Below are 16,135 nucleotides of genomic sequence, written 5' to 3'. Positions count from 1 at the left end.
AAAAGCTAGACTCGACGGTCCGCGCGAGCAGGCGCCGTCTAAATTAGAGAGAAAAAAAAAAACGAAAAGTAAAGATGAAAACATACAAATGTGGTTACACAATCTAGCCTCTCTGAACCGGCAAGCTTATTTTTAAACAGATAAGAAATTGATGACTCTTTATCTCCGTTCCCCAAGTAAAGAGCCGACGTCCCCTCCCGATGACTCGTGTATGGCAGTAATATGGTAGATATAGATAGTAATGGTACACAACAGATATTACATCAATTCTATCTGCAGCTAGTGGTGTAATTAGCGGTATAACAACTGTGTAAATACCTTAGCTGCTTCGTAAACGTGTCACTGTATAAGTATTTTATTCAACGTGTATGAAAGAAAACTAAGTATGTATTATAAGTAAGCCGGTAAGTCTGAAGTAGGTACATTGTACAACATCAGGTAGCCGCGTTGCTTCTTGCCTGTATGATCCGTTGGAATACTATTATTCTTGCATCTTGTTAAATTGAGTAACAATCGTCTATTATCAAGCTGAACACAATGTAGCCTTAAAAAAGGGAACCGAAGTCTTCGGGGATCTCACTTCTGGCAGCGCTACCAATTTCTTTTTCTAATCGTAACCGTACGTCGTGTCTATAGCCATATGAGAATTCTCTCGTTGTTGGACTACCGACGCAACTTGGAAACATTAAATCAAACCAACGGACAAACGGGGAGAATTGATGATGACCTCTGCGCCGCCTTCGTACAGGACTCTCTCTGGCCAAGCCCTACTTATACATTATACCACACTTCCAGCCTTGCTTGTTCGTGTACTTGGAGAACGAAGTGGGTACACGCGAGCGTCGGAACCGAGATGGATGTGTGGGTTGAGTATGCGATGCTCATCTCTCCGACTGAACAATAGATCTGATTGAATAATTAGAAGTAGTTGCAGTGCCTCCTCCTTGCATTCTATTTACTTATTTCAGGAGCACATTACAGGGCATTTCTACTTATGTCGCATACATACGTTCGGAAGCGAAGATCTCTCCGAGCTCCTTGAGCACTGTTCATTGGCGCAAATTCTGTAAAATCAGACGATTTCACATCAACGGATGGGCAGAATTTATCGTGTAATTCGTAAGTGCGACCACGGGCGTGGGACAACGGGAGTGGCATGTCGCGTGTGCATGGCTGCTGCTTCTTTCGGTTACCGACCAACCGACCAAAGATTTATTTCATAACACACACGTACGTCCCGGGTTTTCGTACTCGTGCAACGCGTCCCACGTAGGACAAGAAACAGCTAACCAGATGATGTAGGGCCCGAGTTTGCGTGGACGCCCTTATACTCCTGCCTGCAGGGCCTTGGTCCGCAGCTCACCGATTCCGATTCCGCGGACAGCCCATGGGTGACATCATGTCTCTAATTATTTCGTATATAACGCGCATCTAATCCCATTAACTTCGTCAGGGCGCTGTCAAGATGGCAACCACGTGTTCATCCTTGATGGCAAGACCGACGCGACTCACACACACACACGAGAGCTTCTGGTGGGTTGCCTCTTGCGCATCCGTATCTCTCTTCGCGCGTCTGTAGCCCGTAGAGGCAACGCACGCATGTAACTCTGAGATAATGTTTCACGCCAGTCCTCTGTGGCCTGGGAACTGTTACTCCAGTTAACACTCCGTAACCTCCACCATGGCTCGGGTGCCTTCACACCGAACGATCAAACGATCGGACGATCGGAGTGTATAACTTTATAGCTTTACTCTCATACTCTGATCAATGCCACTTTTAAACGATCGTTCAGAGCCAGATCATCAGATATCCCGTATCAAAAAACGGACTCACGAGTATTGTCCGCGACAGGAAATGTCGGTAGTACAGTTTTGTCGCGGCTTAGGAATACCAACTATCGAACACACCCGTGTTGTATCAATTCACAATGGGCTTAAAAACTTCCCAGCGCATCGTGTCGCGCATGCTGGTGTGCATTGACGTTGCATACTGATTTTATGATGGTACAGCCGTCAGAGAAACATCGTAGGTTGTTTATCGTTATGCCGAAGTGCTCCCGCGTTCATCCATGTAAACTCTCCTCAATTTTAGTGTGAATGCTGCCTTGTGGGTGGATCGAGAGTTAAGAGACCGTATCTCGAGACTTGGTTTTGTGACTATAATTTCACCGCGATGCAGCTGCGTCGTTGTAAGTGCATTATTTGCACGTTTTCTGACGTGATGTATGCGTCGTTCATTTCGGCGCAACATCTTGAAAATATTTGGAAGGTCAGCCGTTCAAAAAACGGACGTTTCTTACCTTCAGTTTCGTTGGCTGCTACGCAGCAAATGATATGTCACGGTCATCTAAGGTCACAATTCCGACCCTACCCTCTAGGTACGTTCTTTTTCTCAACTCTTCGGTGGAACCGGAAACGAGTCGGGAAAAACAAATAAAATGTTTATACGTTGGTGGAAAATTGACTCCGAATGCGGGATGAGTGAATGTTAGTGGGGCCTTGTTTCCATCACTCCGAGATATCCATTTCTTTGTGCACTTTGATTAAACTTATTTTGAATTCAAATTATAGTCGACGAGGTCACGATTCGTGAAGTTTGAGCAATCGTTCGTGACCGCTTAAAAAGCTACCACGAAAATCGAAGAGTTTATTATTATGTACGTGGGTGGTACCATTTTTAAAACTGTATTATGGACTCAGCTTACGCAAATATCCCTCAGCCATATGCGACTGTATCTTTCATTCGTTTATGTAGCAGAAGTCTTAACCCGATCCAAAAGGTCGTGTTTGGCTAGAGGCGCGATAACGAAAACCAAAACTGCACTCCGTGTAAGCAACTCTCGTGCCTAAGCAAATTATCCATTTGGTCGGACACATTCCTACGGTTGATTCATTATATACACAAATATTCGGCGATCACGGACCCAGACTAAGTGCCATTCTCGAACCCTTTTTCGCTTACCCAGTAAACGAACCAAAAATATTTCATGCGACTTAAAATTTTCCAAAGGTCACTTATCGCTAGAAGCTATACGGCGTACTCACGATGTTCTCAACATTCTACTGCTAAGAAGGTGTCATTGGCCTTTTATGAGAACTCGGTAAGACGTGGAATAAAGTATAAGGTAATACAAAGGATACGGGAACTGCAATGTTTGACGTTGATTGTGCAAGCCATCTTTCCACTATCGTTGAATTTTATTCGATAATCATCATCGAGATGGCGACGATGATGTTGCAATACGCTCCGTGCGTGAAATTTAAGTTCTCATTATCCTTTGAATTGATTTGGTTGAATCGTGTTGTTACAAAATGAATTTCGCTACAATCTGAATACGCGCAGCAGTATGACAGCTGCTGATTGATTCTCATGAATTTTACCGAACAGGGTGATACCTAACAACCACGTGGGTATTATAACTATCGTATACTTTCTCTATAGATTGTGGTATGCATGATATCGTGTGGCCAACTAGCAATTTTCGAAACTATACATGCACTAAGTCGCGGGCTCTGAAGGCTTGAGTCTATCTCGTCAATCGAACGTTGGAATTATGAATACTATAACAACAGCAGAGACAGTGAGTCAAGGATGTGTCTCCCGGCTTACATACTTTGCCTATGACATCTAACTCGATCCGAAACTCACGGTATCTCCGTCGATCCTTGCGCTTCTTGTGCAGTTATCTTATTCATTTATGGTGGCTATATCCGCGTGTACTTACGTATATTTATAATACCTTTGAATACGAACAAATGCTGTAGGTGCGGCCGTAAACTTGTAAATTGCAACCTATTGTTGATAGAATAGAATCCGTCGGTACATACAGACGTATGGACATGGTACAGTAGCCAGCTGAGTGAATTACGTAGTCATCTGGGTTCGTCTCCTCGTATAGCTGAATATTAAACGAAACTAGGCTTCGCTAGTTACGCAATTCCAATTATCTTACCCACTCATGACGACCACGACATACGATCTCAATTCTCAATCAGACCTTTCGCTACACGTTCTTGGGTCCTCGCCTTACCATACTTACATCACATACATGTACGAAACTCGATGCCTCATCGCTGTAAAAAGGATCCTCTTAACGAAGACCGCAGAAAGAGGCAAACAAAAAGAAACTATCAACAGTTCTCGCAGTCATCGGTCTCGAGAGGTCCATAGCAGAAAAATATTGAGGAAGTGAAAAACAGCTGTCCAAGTCACAATCGGCTTGGTTGCACTCAAGTTCACGTGAATCGGAACGTGACACCGATCGGTGCTAAATTAACATGAGAAGATTCGATTGAAACGGGTTTTCGGTTAAGCGTAGGAGGAAATAGACGTCAACGCTTTTCATGGATCGCCGTGTGTGTTCGAGATTAGATATCAGATTGAGCCCCCACGTCACGGTACAGTGTTCACGTTTCATTCCCTGCAACGATCTGTGGTCGATGAATTTGTCCATAACACACAGTTTGCATTTGAGTCACCGTCGTAAAGTTCCAGGAATGTTGAAAGATAGGACGTAAATGTGGTACTTGGGATCCTTATTCCACAGATCTTTCGTAGCAGCGGCGTATAATACTTAATTCAATCCATGATCCAGTATATTCCCACATTCCGTGAGAATTTGAAAAATTATCCAGAAGACAGTCGGGGGAATCAGTTTCAAACCGCGGCCCACCGCATGATCCTTTCTCGAACCAACACGATCCAGAATCGATACAGTTTTTCCGACTTTTAACCGCTATTCCTTCGATGATATCATCTGTATTCTACATCTAAATATCACAGCGCCCAGGTGATAATTTCTTGAAACTAGTCAACTAGCAACAAATGAGGTAGGTATCGACTGCTGCAGGAGCAATTTGATATCAGAAACTGATATCCAGATGTTACGCGTACCGTTATTGTATACATCTTATTTCCTTACACCTTTCAAATAGAAAATGGACCATCTATCCACGCATGTTTATAGTACATGTATATGGAGGGAGCATGCATTCACCGAGGATACATGTATGTAATATGTTTATGTACAGAAATTTCAATCGGTGTGGCGGTGCGTCGCGGCGCGTGGGCGCCGGTTTGGGTCAGTCGCCCACTGATGCAGCGTCTTGCCAGACTAGCACGAACAATTTGATACGGTTTTTCTTATTACCAAGAGCTTATACTGGACCATTGGAGTGCAAGGAGTAATACAGAGTTGCCAGCGCCATTATTTCTCGGTCCAAGCACAGAGCAGATCCGGGTACGCTCGTCGCAAGGCTTGTCATGCCCATCGTGGAAATTAAATTTACCGATGAATTGTTGAATAAAAAACAGCCAGACTTGAAGGTCTGGCGAGACGTCGAATAGGTCATCAGGACGCAGGCCAATAAATAGACCTCGGTGGTATAGACAGGATGTTTACGAGTTGATTACTTCATTAAAGCCGGTCATAATCAGAAGCTAAAAACGCTGGTAGGTACCAGAAAAAGCTGACAGGCCTGACGAGCATAAACTGTACGAGGCGCCTCGGTGACTCTGCATACCGGCGTTTCTCATTGTTAGCATATTTCTCCGAAACGGTTTTACTGCACTTTGTTCTCCGTTCTTTATTAGTGAATCATTCTTTCAATTGCAGCCACAACTGTCAAAATTCTATAACTAACCGAGTCTATACAGGTATGAACATACGAAGATAATGTGTTTTCTTTTTACCTGCGCTCTGCCCGATTATGTTTATATTCACATTGCATTACAGTACCTAGAATCGAAACAGTAACATATCCAAAGTGGCGCAATATCTTTGAATGGATAGCTTTTAATCCTTAACGTGTTATAATACTACGTCTTGAGGATTACGTTCATTGCACGAGCATTAGTCTGTTCGCAGCGGGTTCACTGAACCACAAGAGGTTCTCAGGTTCTATATCAAATTTTCTATTTCCAACCGAAGAAATCATTCAGATAACGAACTACGACTTGGCTCCTCTCGCTTGTACTATACCTCTTGAGAAAAAATAGAATCTATAACTTTGGACGAAAATAAAGTAGATTACCGCACCGCGAATGGTTATCATTGTCTATTACTTTATATACGCATACACGCAAGGTACGGTCTGGCTTCGATGCCGATACAAACCCGAGCCAGAGTGAATCGAATACAGCTGGTGGAGAAATCACAAAGAAAAATCAATAAAAAGATGATGTGAAAAAGCCACGGAGTAATTTAAGTCGGTCTAGTTTAGTCAGATTCATCTTGCGACTGGTTTTAGAGCGCGTCTTATACACCTGACAGCGGCTGCTTATCTTATTGCTGTCAGGCCCCACTGTTGGGAAATATCATCGTAATTACACGTCCGGACCTAGGGACTTGCGGTACACATACAGTGGCCTGCCGGACCTTACCACGCTACGCGTCCGACTCTCCCAGCCCTGAAAGCCCAGGGCCCGAGGCCGGGTGTGCCAATGGATTTTTTTCATTCGTTTTAACGTGCTAACGACAACCTGCGAGCACGTGTGCAACTGCGTACGGCCCTATGTTCCGAACCGTATAATTTTCTCCGATTCCACGACGAATTCTGAACGAAAAATAAACAAACTGGGATCAACGAGAACGTGTCGAATATTTTAGAATATTTTATACGCTAGATTTACACTAGATCTTAGATCCACAGTCTCGTTCATCAATATCCACGCTGGGATACGGGACTTGAATAAAATAACTGCTATTCTCTCGGGCGTAGTATCAGCCTTTTAAATATTTTTATTTCTCTTCCTGTTACAGGCCCACGTTGTATCTGCCTTCGAACAGTCCCTGTCCAACATGACCCAGAGGCTGCAGTATCTCACCGCTACCGCCGAGAAAAAGGTAATTATTCAATTTCACCGCATAAATTTATACCGCAGGCGCACGCGTCGGCTTCACCAAGGTTCAAGCTGCAGTTCAAGCGGAGTTCACGACTCGTGGATAATGCACGCCGCCACGAGTACTACGTTTGTATCACTGCTGCGTAATTGTACTCCCAAGTTTTATCATTGGCGTGGTTGACAATCTAGTAAGCAGCTTCAACACGCTGCGGTTGACTGGGAGAATGGTTTTCGTTACATGGGGAGTAACATGTGTTCAATGTTGGGCTGCAGCGTGCGGAGATATAAGTTACTTGTTGGCGGGAGGAAAAAATCTGACGGCGGGTAATACCATCTGGTGAATGGAACGAGAGAGCATGAATTTCGTCTGGAATACTATTTGTGAAATATTTTGTGCCGCCAGATTGCATCGTCATTACTGTATCAGTTATGTGGCTGAAAATTGAAGCTGAAAAGGTCTTCGTGGCCGGCTGAGTTTTTGCGCTGTAACCTGAACCAAGTTCTGTATGAAAAACAAAAGATAGAATGTCAAGAGAAGTAAGATCTTATTCTGCAGAATCGTTGCGGTGCCGAAAAGAAAGCTCAAAATTAGAAACATATAAATTTCGGCAAGCTTTGATGACAAAATTAAATAAAACACGTTATGAAATGATCAAGATAAGCTCCGAGCCACTCTAACTTGAAAAATTCAGTTTTCCGAAAATGCTAATCGATGTGGATCGTCCTGCAATGGACCAAAGCCCTCCGCTATTGAGCTGAAAAGAGCCTTGAGTACCACTGACATGACAGATCCCGAATACCAGCAGAATGTCAGAGCGGACGAAAGTGCAGCTATCCTACAGGAAACGAGTCGCTCCCTCGTTGTGGCGCCTAGAACGACAGAAAATCTTGCAGGGTCTGTAATAGAGGATTCAAAAACTACTACAGTTAAAAAGAATCGGTATAATTCAGATCACCAGGTCTCTGGATACTCTCCAATCAACGCGTGGAGGAGGGCTACGGAAGCGATAGCAACAATCTTCAGAAGTGGCCAGCGGTCGAGTATCAATTCACCCAGAAATGATGAGCAATCCGTACCGCAAGAGTCCGGTTGTAAATTACCTTCAGATACTGTTATCCAGGATCCGAAAAATCCTAAGCGTGATCCCAGGAATCCGAATCGCCAACAAAAAACCAACCACTATCCACGACTCGAAGATCTAGGCGCCACCGACAATCCCTTAGTCCCCGGATTAAATCAGATCATTTCGCCTTCTGCTATCCCTATGTTAATACCTACCCTCTCAGAGGACGATAGAATCATGCGTCTCAAAATGCCACCTTGCTCAGCTTCTGCCAATGTTAGAAGGACGTCTGGTCCTTCGGAGACGAAAAAATTAGAAGGAGGAGCGTCAGCAGGAAAAGACGCTTTAAATAATGTCAACTACTCTCAGAAAAAGATGGAAATTTTCGAGGCGTTGGACGGTCAAATAACCGCGGGCAGTCTTATCGGTTACAGCTCGAAACTGGATCGTAGCTTGAGAAGAATATCCCGTAAACCTGAGCTCCTGTCCAATCCCAATGCAAAGACGCAGCTGGTGCCGAACCGGAATCTGCTTCCCGTAGCCATAGTAAATGCTGGCGGAGCTTTGGGCATTGGAGGATTAAGGAAATCACCCACTATGACTACTCCTCAAGACGACAAGGCTGACAAGCCCCTAGATCCGAGCTCGAAGTCCACGAGACAACTATATAGCATGGCTGACTCATGGAGCAGCGATTCTGTCACCAGTCACTCCGAAATTTGTTCCTGTTGTCACAATAATGAGCCTTGTCCTATCCATGGAAAAGCCAATGTCACACAAAAATAATCAGCGACAGTGAAAATAATTAAGGCATCGAGTTTAAACACTTTCTTAAAATGATAGTAACGTTCTGGATAATGTCATAGCAGTTCGTCGACTTTTTTAAATACTCATGCACGTGGAAGCTTATTCATAAACCCGTACACTTATCATAACTGCGTCTGGCATATAACAACTGTAATAGAGCCACAGAATAAAATCTATTGATCGATTTTACTTCAGTATTTATAGCGTTCGGGGCCTACTTAAAGAATTCGTTTTACTGTCATCATTTTTCGAACTCGATGATGTTGTACTGATTAGGAACAATATACGTTCATCGGTACATTTTATTTTTAAAACGTTAATTACATTGTTGCGCCAGGATTGCTTATCTTGTATCGTGAGGAGAAGATTTTAGGTTAGTAGAAAGAAATTGTTTCTGACACGTATACAAGGTAAAATATAACAAAAATAGATTTTCGTTTCCTCGAAAACGTTACACTCATACCCAGTTCTGCAGTTTATTCCCATGTAGAAATCAGCTTTGCAGGGCCCCGCATAAAGAATTTTTACTTAATAAAAAGAATTCCGAAAATTAATTCATAATTTTCCATAAAATACAATTCACCTCCTGCTCGCGCTTTTATCGTATACAGTAAATATGTTGGGCAAATTTCGTACCTTAACTTATTAAAATCCATAATATATGTTCTTAATTAAATCGCTTGCCATTATAGATCAATATGAAGAGTTATGTTGATATCGAACATTTTTTTATCGTTATTGATAATGAGATTTATTGAAATCATCGGTTTGTATGAGAAATTTTGTATCTTCAAAGACGGGGCCCCAATTAAGGCGGGGTCCGGGGTTTCGGCTCCATTCCCATAATCCAGGCCTGGTTGTTGCGTATGGGTGTATTTTTAAGAACCTCAGATGCTGGAGGATCTCTTGCAACACATTTGTGTTGAATCAATGGTTCAAAAGTTTTTTATAGATGGGTACATCGAATTAAAGTCAATTATGACAAGTAATCCTGCCGATACTTGCTTATCGGATGTCTATTGTCTTGCAATTTAAAACATTGTGACCATTCACTGATAAGTAACAAATGTCACTTCTTTGTCCACAGGATTCCGAACTACAAGAGTTGAGAGATACGATAGAGCGACTGAGGAAACAAAGTGCGGAGGCTGGACTGAATGCGTCGAATCAAAATGCCGCGACGAATGGACGTCGACATACCCTCGGTGATTCGGAAAGCACAACCGGGTGCACGGGATCGAACAGCAACCATCAAGGGTCTTCAATGGCGAGGCAGTTGTCAGCGGACAGCGTGACATCGTTGAATTCTTTGAGCAGCGCCTGCTCAGCCAGTAGTCATCACAAGAAGAAAGGATGGCTTCGAAGTTCCTTTTCCAAGGCGTTCTCTCGGTCGCGGAAAAACCGTCACGGCTCTGTCTCAGACGCCGAAGATTGCAAGGATGGACCAGGCGAAATGAGCGCACCAAACAGCCCAAGGTTACCCACGGCAGCTAAACACGAATCTCGAAGTCAAACTCAGGGCCCGAGGAGCAACGGTCAAAGATCTCCGGAGAATGAAAACGGAATGACGGGTAGCAAGAGTAGCTCTGCGTTGTACAAAAAAGAGGATGAGGATGTTGACGAGCTGAAGAAACAATTACGGGAGAAAGACATGGTTCTTACCGATATTCGGTTGGAGGCTCTTTCGTCGGCACATCAGCTAGAATCTCTGAAGGATACAGTTATCAAAATGAGGGTATGTATTGACATAGAGACTATTGAATCGACCTCGTGACTAGTCACTGTCTTTGCATATATTTATGTCAGGGATAATTCAACCTATTGCATGTACACCATAACCATGAATGTATTCTTATCTTACGAACCTTTGATCTCCGTTGCGAAATCACACAGTTTATAACAAATGACGTCTGTTTTCATGTGCCATTTTGCCACAAGTTTGATAGCTTTTATTTTTGTCTCGTTAGACTTTAATCGTGAAACGCGATATTTGATATCATTACCAAAATTGCGCTGCGTCTTACATAATGTAATATGTAAACGAGGTCGTTCAGTATCACGAGTTTGAGAAGCCCAAACACTAGTCCGAAGGTCGGATATTGCCAGCGTTATTCACGCACCTGTTATAATGATATTTTCTAATTAAGTCTATCCTTTACTCATCTAGAACGAAATGCTGAATTTGAAGCAAAATAACGAGCGTCTTCAGCGTTTGGTAACATCGAAATCCTTGACCTCCTCACAATCATCGTTGCCAAGTGATCCTGAACGAAGATTCAGCATGACCGAGGTTGCCTCAAGCGTCGCGGCAATGTCGAGCGGAGGCAATCATCCCCAGGGTACCGATCAACTCGAGGATTTATCCGTTCCGGAACATTCGGTCGTTCAGACAGCGACGACGATGACGAACGAACCTCCGATCGAGCAAGACACCGACGGAAAGAGGATCAACGTGGCGGTTTACCTCGGAAGTGAACGAAGCTTCAATTTGAACGTGATCGGAAACACGTCGACAGACGGAAAGAACGAGCCGGCTCATTGCGTGATCGCCAGTGTCTGTATATCGAACAAAACCACTTGGGATTCTCTCGATGCCACCGTAAGACGGTGCTTCAAAGAGTACGTCGCCAGGGTAGATCCGGTGACGAATCTCGGCCTCGGAGTTGAGTGTATCGCCGCTTACCACCTCGGCGAATCTTCCCGCTGTACCGCCGACTCTCAGTTACCGGAATTACTGCCGTGTGGTTACCTGGTCGGTCACGTAAGGACGATCTACTTGGTTTTGTCAGGCTACTCGTGGCTTGCCGTCGATACCTTGATTCCAAGATCCATAGTTCAGCGGCTGGTTTCACTCCTCACGGAACATCGCCGTGTTATACTGTGCGGCCCTAGTGACACTGGCAAGAGTTACCTCGCTGGAAAACTCGCACATGCTTTAGTCGACACCGACACCGAGACGAAGTATGCTGCCTCGGTTGCTACTGTAAACGTAGATGACAAGCCCAGCAAGGAACTCAGGCAGTATCTTGCCCACATCGCTGAACGGTGCGATTCGAGCGCTGCCGATGAACTACCTCGCGTTATCATTCTAGAGAATTTACAACATGCCGCATCGCTCGGTGAATTGTTTAGCGGGCTACTAGGCACAAGGCATTCCTCCTGTCCGGCCATTATTGGCACCATGAGTCAAGCCACATGTAGCACTACCAATCTTCAATTACATCATAATTTTAGGTGAATGATAGCAATTTTTCTTTTCAAGTTCTCTTGTCATTGTTAAAATGGGGGGAAATTGACAACTACTTGCAATGACTAGATGTATTTCATAAGTCCGGCAGAGTTATTTGATCTTAAAAACTTTGTTTCATTGTAAATTTCAAAAGGTGGGTTTTGTGCGCTAACCACATGGAGCCGGTCAAGGGTTTCCTGGGACGTTACCTTCGACGAAGACTGCTGGAGCATGAACTGCGGGAATCGGGGGGAACACGAAATGCAAAAATGGCTGCAGTCGTAGAATGGATTCCCAGAGTTTGGCTACACGTGAACAAATTCCTCGAAACACACAGCAGTTCTGACGTCACGATCGGTTGGTTACCGAAATTGATTTCTGTACATGATATAAATCATGAAATATAAAATTAATGACGTGTTTGAAAGTTAATGATTCGACGGAACTTGTTATCGCGTCTTTCAGGTCCACGACTATTCCTATCCTGTCCGATGGAAGTCGCGGGCTCCCAAGTCTGGTTTACGGGCGTATGGAATTACTCCGTGTTACCGTATTTGGTTGACGCGGTAAGAGAAGGACTGACCTTATACGGTCGGCGAATTAGCGGAAATGGTAACGGAGATTCTCCATGGGAAGATCCTACCCACTTCATCACATCCAGCTACCCTTGGGTTGCACCCCACGCCGTTCATGGCGGGAGCGATGCTCTCCATCGAATGCGACCCGAGGACGTCGGCTATGATGTTAGTTCCGCTCATAATTCTGGCGTTGGTGCGTCCAGCGTCAAGAGCCTTGGCAGCACGCACAGTGACACGGAAGGCGATCCGTTGGTACGTTTCGAATTAATTCTGGATGTTTTATCTGTAGTTGAAGTATATTTCCCAGTGAATCCCACAGGAAATTGCTCATATTCCGTGAAATACATAGGTGAATATTGAAAGACTTGTTATTAGAATTTAGAACGAACTAGGTATATAGGCCTTATTTTGTAGAGAGATGTCTCATTAGATAAATTGATGAGCCGATGAGATTAATTAGCGGTATCTATATTTAGTCAAATTAATCATTGATCAGTTTTATTCAAGGCATTAAGTAAATTGTTATTACAGTTAAACATGCTGATGCGGCTACAGGAAGCAGCCAACTATTCAAGTCCGCACAGTAACGACAGTGATTCGGTTACGTCACTGGACTCTTCACACACTCGGCACTCCGAAGACCTGACTTGCAGCTCTTCAACCTCCTCCTCCAGAGGCGTTGAATCTACGCTTTAGAGTATATGAAATGAGTCGCCATGTCGAAACTACGAAAACGATATTACAAATTTACTAACTATCGCTAAATTTTAGAAGAGAGCGTATAAATGTCAAGATGATTGCTGAATTCAGGACTAGGAAGAAAAATACGCATGTTAAAAACGAGTACATGCTGGTTTTTGTTTTATAATTTTATTTTGATCATAATTACTCAAAAAATGTCTGATGTTGAATTGATAGTTATAAAAATTTATTCGTCAATCAAAAGATTTTTAAATAATTATGAAAACTCCTGAGAGTTATTTTTATTTGTACAAATATTTCTTCCAGGTAAGATATTTTGTTTGTGTATATCTACGATTGAAACGCATGAGAAGCTAATTTATTTGTATTTCAGAATCGCAATATAATCATTTTAAATATCGATGAATAAGTTGGTTACAAATTCTATTATTTTCCCAACTTACAGTTTAAGAGTAAGCTTCATTTTTTTCTCTCAATAGGTGAGTAAATGAGTGAAAAATTAGAATGTACTATGTAGGCGGTGAATGTTTCTCACTAGTCATATTTCAAAGAACAGAAATCAATGGTCATAACTTGAACGTTTCGATTAAAATAAAGTCATAACGTCAATTCTTGACACTGTATTCAGCAGCTGTATTTTTGCCATTTATCATCGCTACTATTGTTGTTCGTAAATAATACTCTTGACTATTGACGCAAGTAAAGCTCTCGTCTTTCCTCCATACTATCAGTGATTGTGTGTTAATTGAATAATAATAGAGAAAAGAACAAATGTTATCCATACAAAATTTATTATACAGCACCATGCTGAAGTTGGTATGGATAGCTCGTGTTGTTGACTACAGAGGCCTAGGTTGAATAATAAGAAGAAAACGAAAAAAAGAAACGCCTTTTCAATACAACGTAAATCGTAGTATAAATTTCACATAGGAGGCATCGTCCGGTCAAGATTACCAAAAGTATGTACAATACCTGCAATTGTTTTCCATTCTTATAATATTTATCAATCGCTTAAGAATTGCCTCAATGTTGATTGGTATTACTATAAACATAAACTGTGTACATATTTGTAGTGCGATGCTCGAGGTCTATATTTCTATATGTATAGGCGATTGGTATGAAGAAATATGTTCAATTGAAATGTGGAAACAGAAGAGTCAATTCTAAGTAAACAGATTGCAAAATCATTTAACCGCCAAGTGATGAGTCCACAAATATTTTTGCGATTTTTTAAAATTAATATGGAAAAACGCGATGCAATAAGCTGTGCTGCCATTACAGTAGTGTGATTGTATTTTAAAACGAATATACTATCAAACGATATGTGAGTGTCGCAATAGTTGATAAAGACAGATGCGTACTAAACTATAAATTCGGAAAAGCATCAATTAATCATGTGAAAATTCTTAACTTACAATTTTAGCCGTAGATACACACTACAGTATTATCGATGAAAATGAAGTTTACTTTAAACTGGGTGCTTTAAATTAAAATCATTTATGCAGTATATATTTATTACTATGCATATTAATTGTTCCCATTCGTCATTCAATTTGAGCTGATATCTCGACATAGCTTCAAGGAAGCTGCTGCACAATAAAAAACTAAAAAAAATCGAAACCGTATCGATTGCCAGTGTGCAGTATATTTATAACATAGAGAACTATCACGGGTCGTTTCGCCAAAGAAGTCTAAAGGATAACATACATAACTGTGCAAAATAGTTTGGCACCCAGGATGAAGTAACATAATCAGGATTATACTTGCGCAAAGATAAAATCATTATTTATACATAAACATGCTATAATAAATTTTATTTAATACAAGTTGTTAATATAATGATATAATATATGAACCAAAATAACGACGGTGTATATACATATATGTATCAGTGTACATGCATACAAAATGCGTTTGTATCTATATATGAATATATATATATATACGCATGCATTTATTAATAACGGTGGCAAAACGCTTAGTTTAAGATACATGAGTAATTCTGGTCATATAATATTGTAAATATCTATACTCATAAATCGAATGAAAACTAAGCGAAACCAGACGATGTTGTATAGCCCGTTTAGATCTGAGTGGTCTTTGCCGATAATCAACTGATGGAATATACGTCTTGCTGCGACGAAGTTTCCGGATTCAAACTTGAACGCCGTGAAGTTTAACATTTTTCATAATATTTATATTGATAATAATACTAACGATGAATTTAAATTCGCCTAAGACCCGAGAGGAGGTGATCCAAATGGACTATACAGATGATATATTTAATTTAGATTATTGCGTCTCGCTCACTTAGGACGCGCCTAAAAACGTAAGTTATAATGTAACATGTAATCATTATACAGTCACGTTTACAGGTTTTTTTACGTTTTTACCGTATTTATACGCTATATATACATACGGCACTACACACAAGTTCTACTCGGATGATAACGTTATTGTGTCACGAAATAAAAACATCAAATTCTGTGAAATTAATCGCGTACTCTCATTTTCTAATCACGGTTTGCTGTATCAGATTGTGCTGGCTTTTTCTGCTACCGACATAAATCTTAAACGGTATAGATTGGTACTTTTGGTCAAGTCCGACTAGTGATACTAACGTGTTGCCGTCGATGTGCTGAGTTCTGTCGGTCAGTTAGAAATTTCAGCAAGATCTTTTGTATTTTGTGGATCGGGAAGCATAACTTTCACACGGTACAAAACCGGTTGTGCTGTTCAGATGATAACTTATCACGAACAAATCTACAGCGATCGCCTACTACGTCGGTATTAATTGTGCATCCTGCACAGCAATGCATTTTATAAGCACGTTCATCACCGTACAATTATACACACGGTAGTTAAGGGTCTATTCAATTGATTAACGATTTCTATTCTAGTCATAAATCAT

General features: G+C 41.9%; 1 protein-coding gene across 4 annotated transcripts in view; it reads left to right on the top strand.

Annotated features, from left to right (window-relative positions):
• LOC124300594 (protein sickie) overlaps window positions 1-15,716 on the top strand; it is a 173,584-nt gene extending 157,868 nt beyond the window's left edge. For all 4 annotated transcript variants that reach the window (XM_046754863.1, XM_046754862.1, XM_046754866.1 and 1 more), the window contains 6 exons: window positions 6,762-6,845; window positions 9,803-10,450; window positions 10,883-11,949; window positions 12,099-12,301; window positions 12,410-12,774; window positions 13,054-15,716. In XM_046754863.1, coding sequence (XP_046610819.1) covers window positions 6,762-6,845; window positions 9,803-10,450; window positions 10,883-11,949; window positions 12,099-12,301; window positions 12,410-12,774; window positions 13,054-13,218 — 2,532 coding nt within the window. In that variant the 3' untranslated portion in view covers window positions 13,219-15,716. The remainder of the gene's footprint in view (window positions 1-6,761; window positions 6,846-9,802; window positions 10,451-10,882; window positions 11,950-12,098; window positions 12,302-12,409; window positions 12,775-13,053) is intronic.
• Window positions 15,717-16,135: the final 419 nt, after the last annotated feature.

Source organism: Neodiprion virginianus, chromosome 3 (genome assembly GCF_021901495.1).
Source record: "Neodiprion virginianus isolate iyNeoVirg1 chromosome 3, iyNeoVirg1.1, whole genome shotgun sequence".
In the NCBI taxonomy this organism is placed as follows: Eukaryota; Metazoa; Arthropoda; class Insecta; order Hymenoptera; family Diprionidae; genus Neodiprion; species Neodiprion virginianus.
The sequence above is the reverse complement of the archived record's forward strand: the minus strand, read 5'-3'. Positions and strand labels throughout refer to the sequence as shown.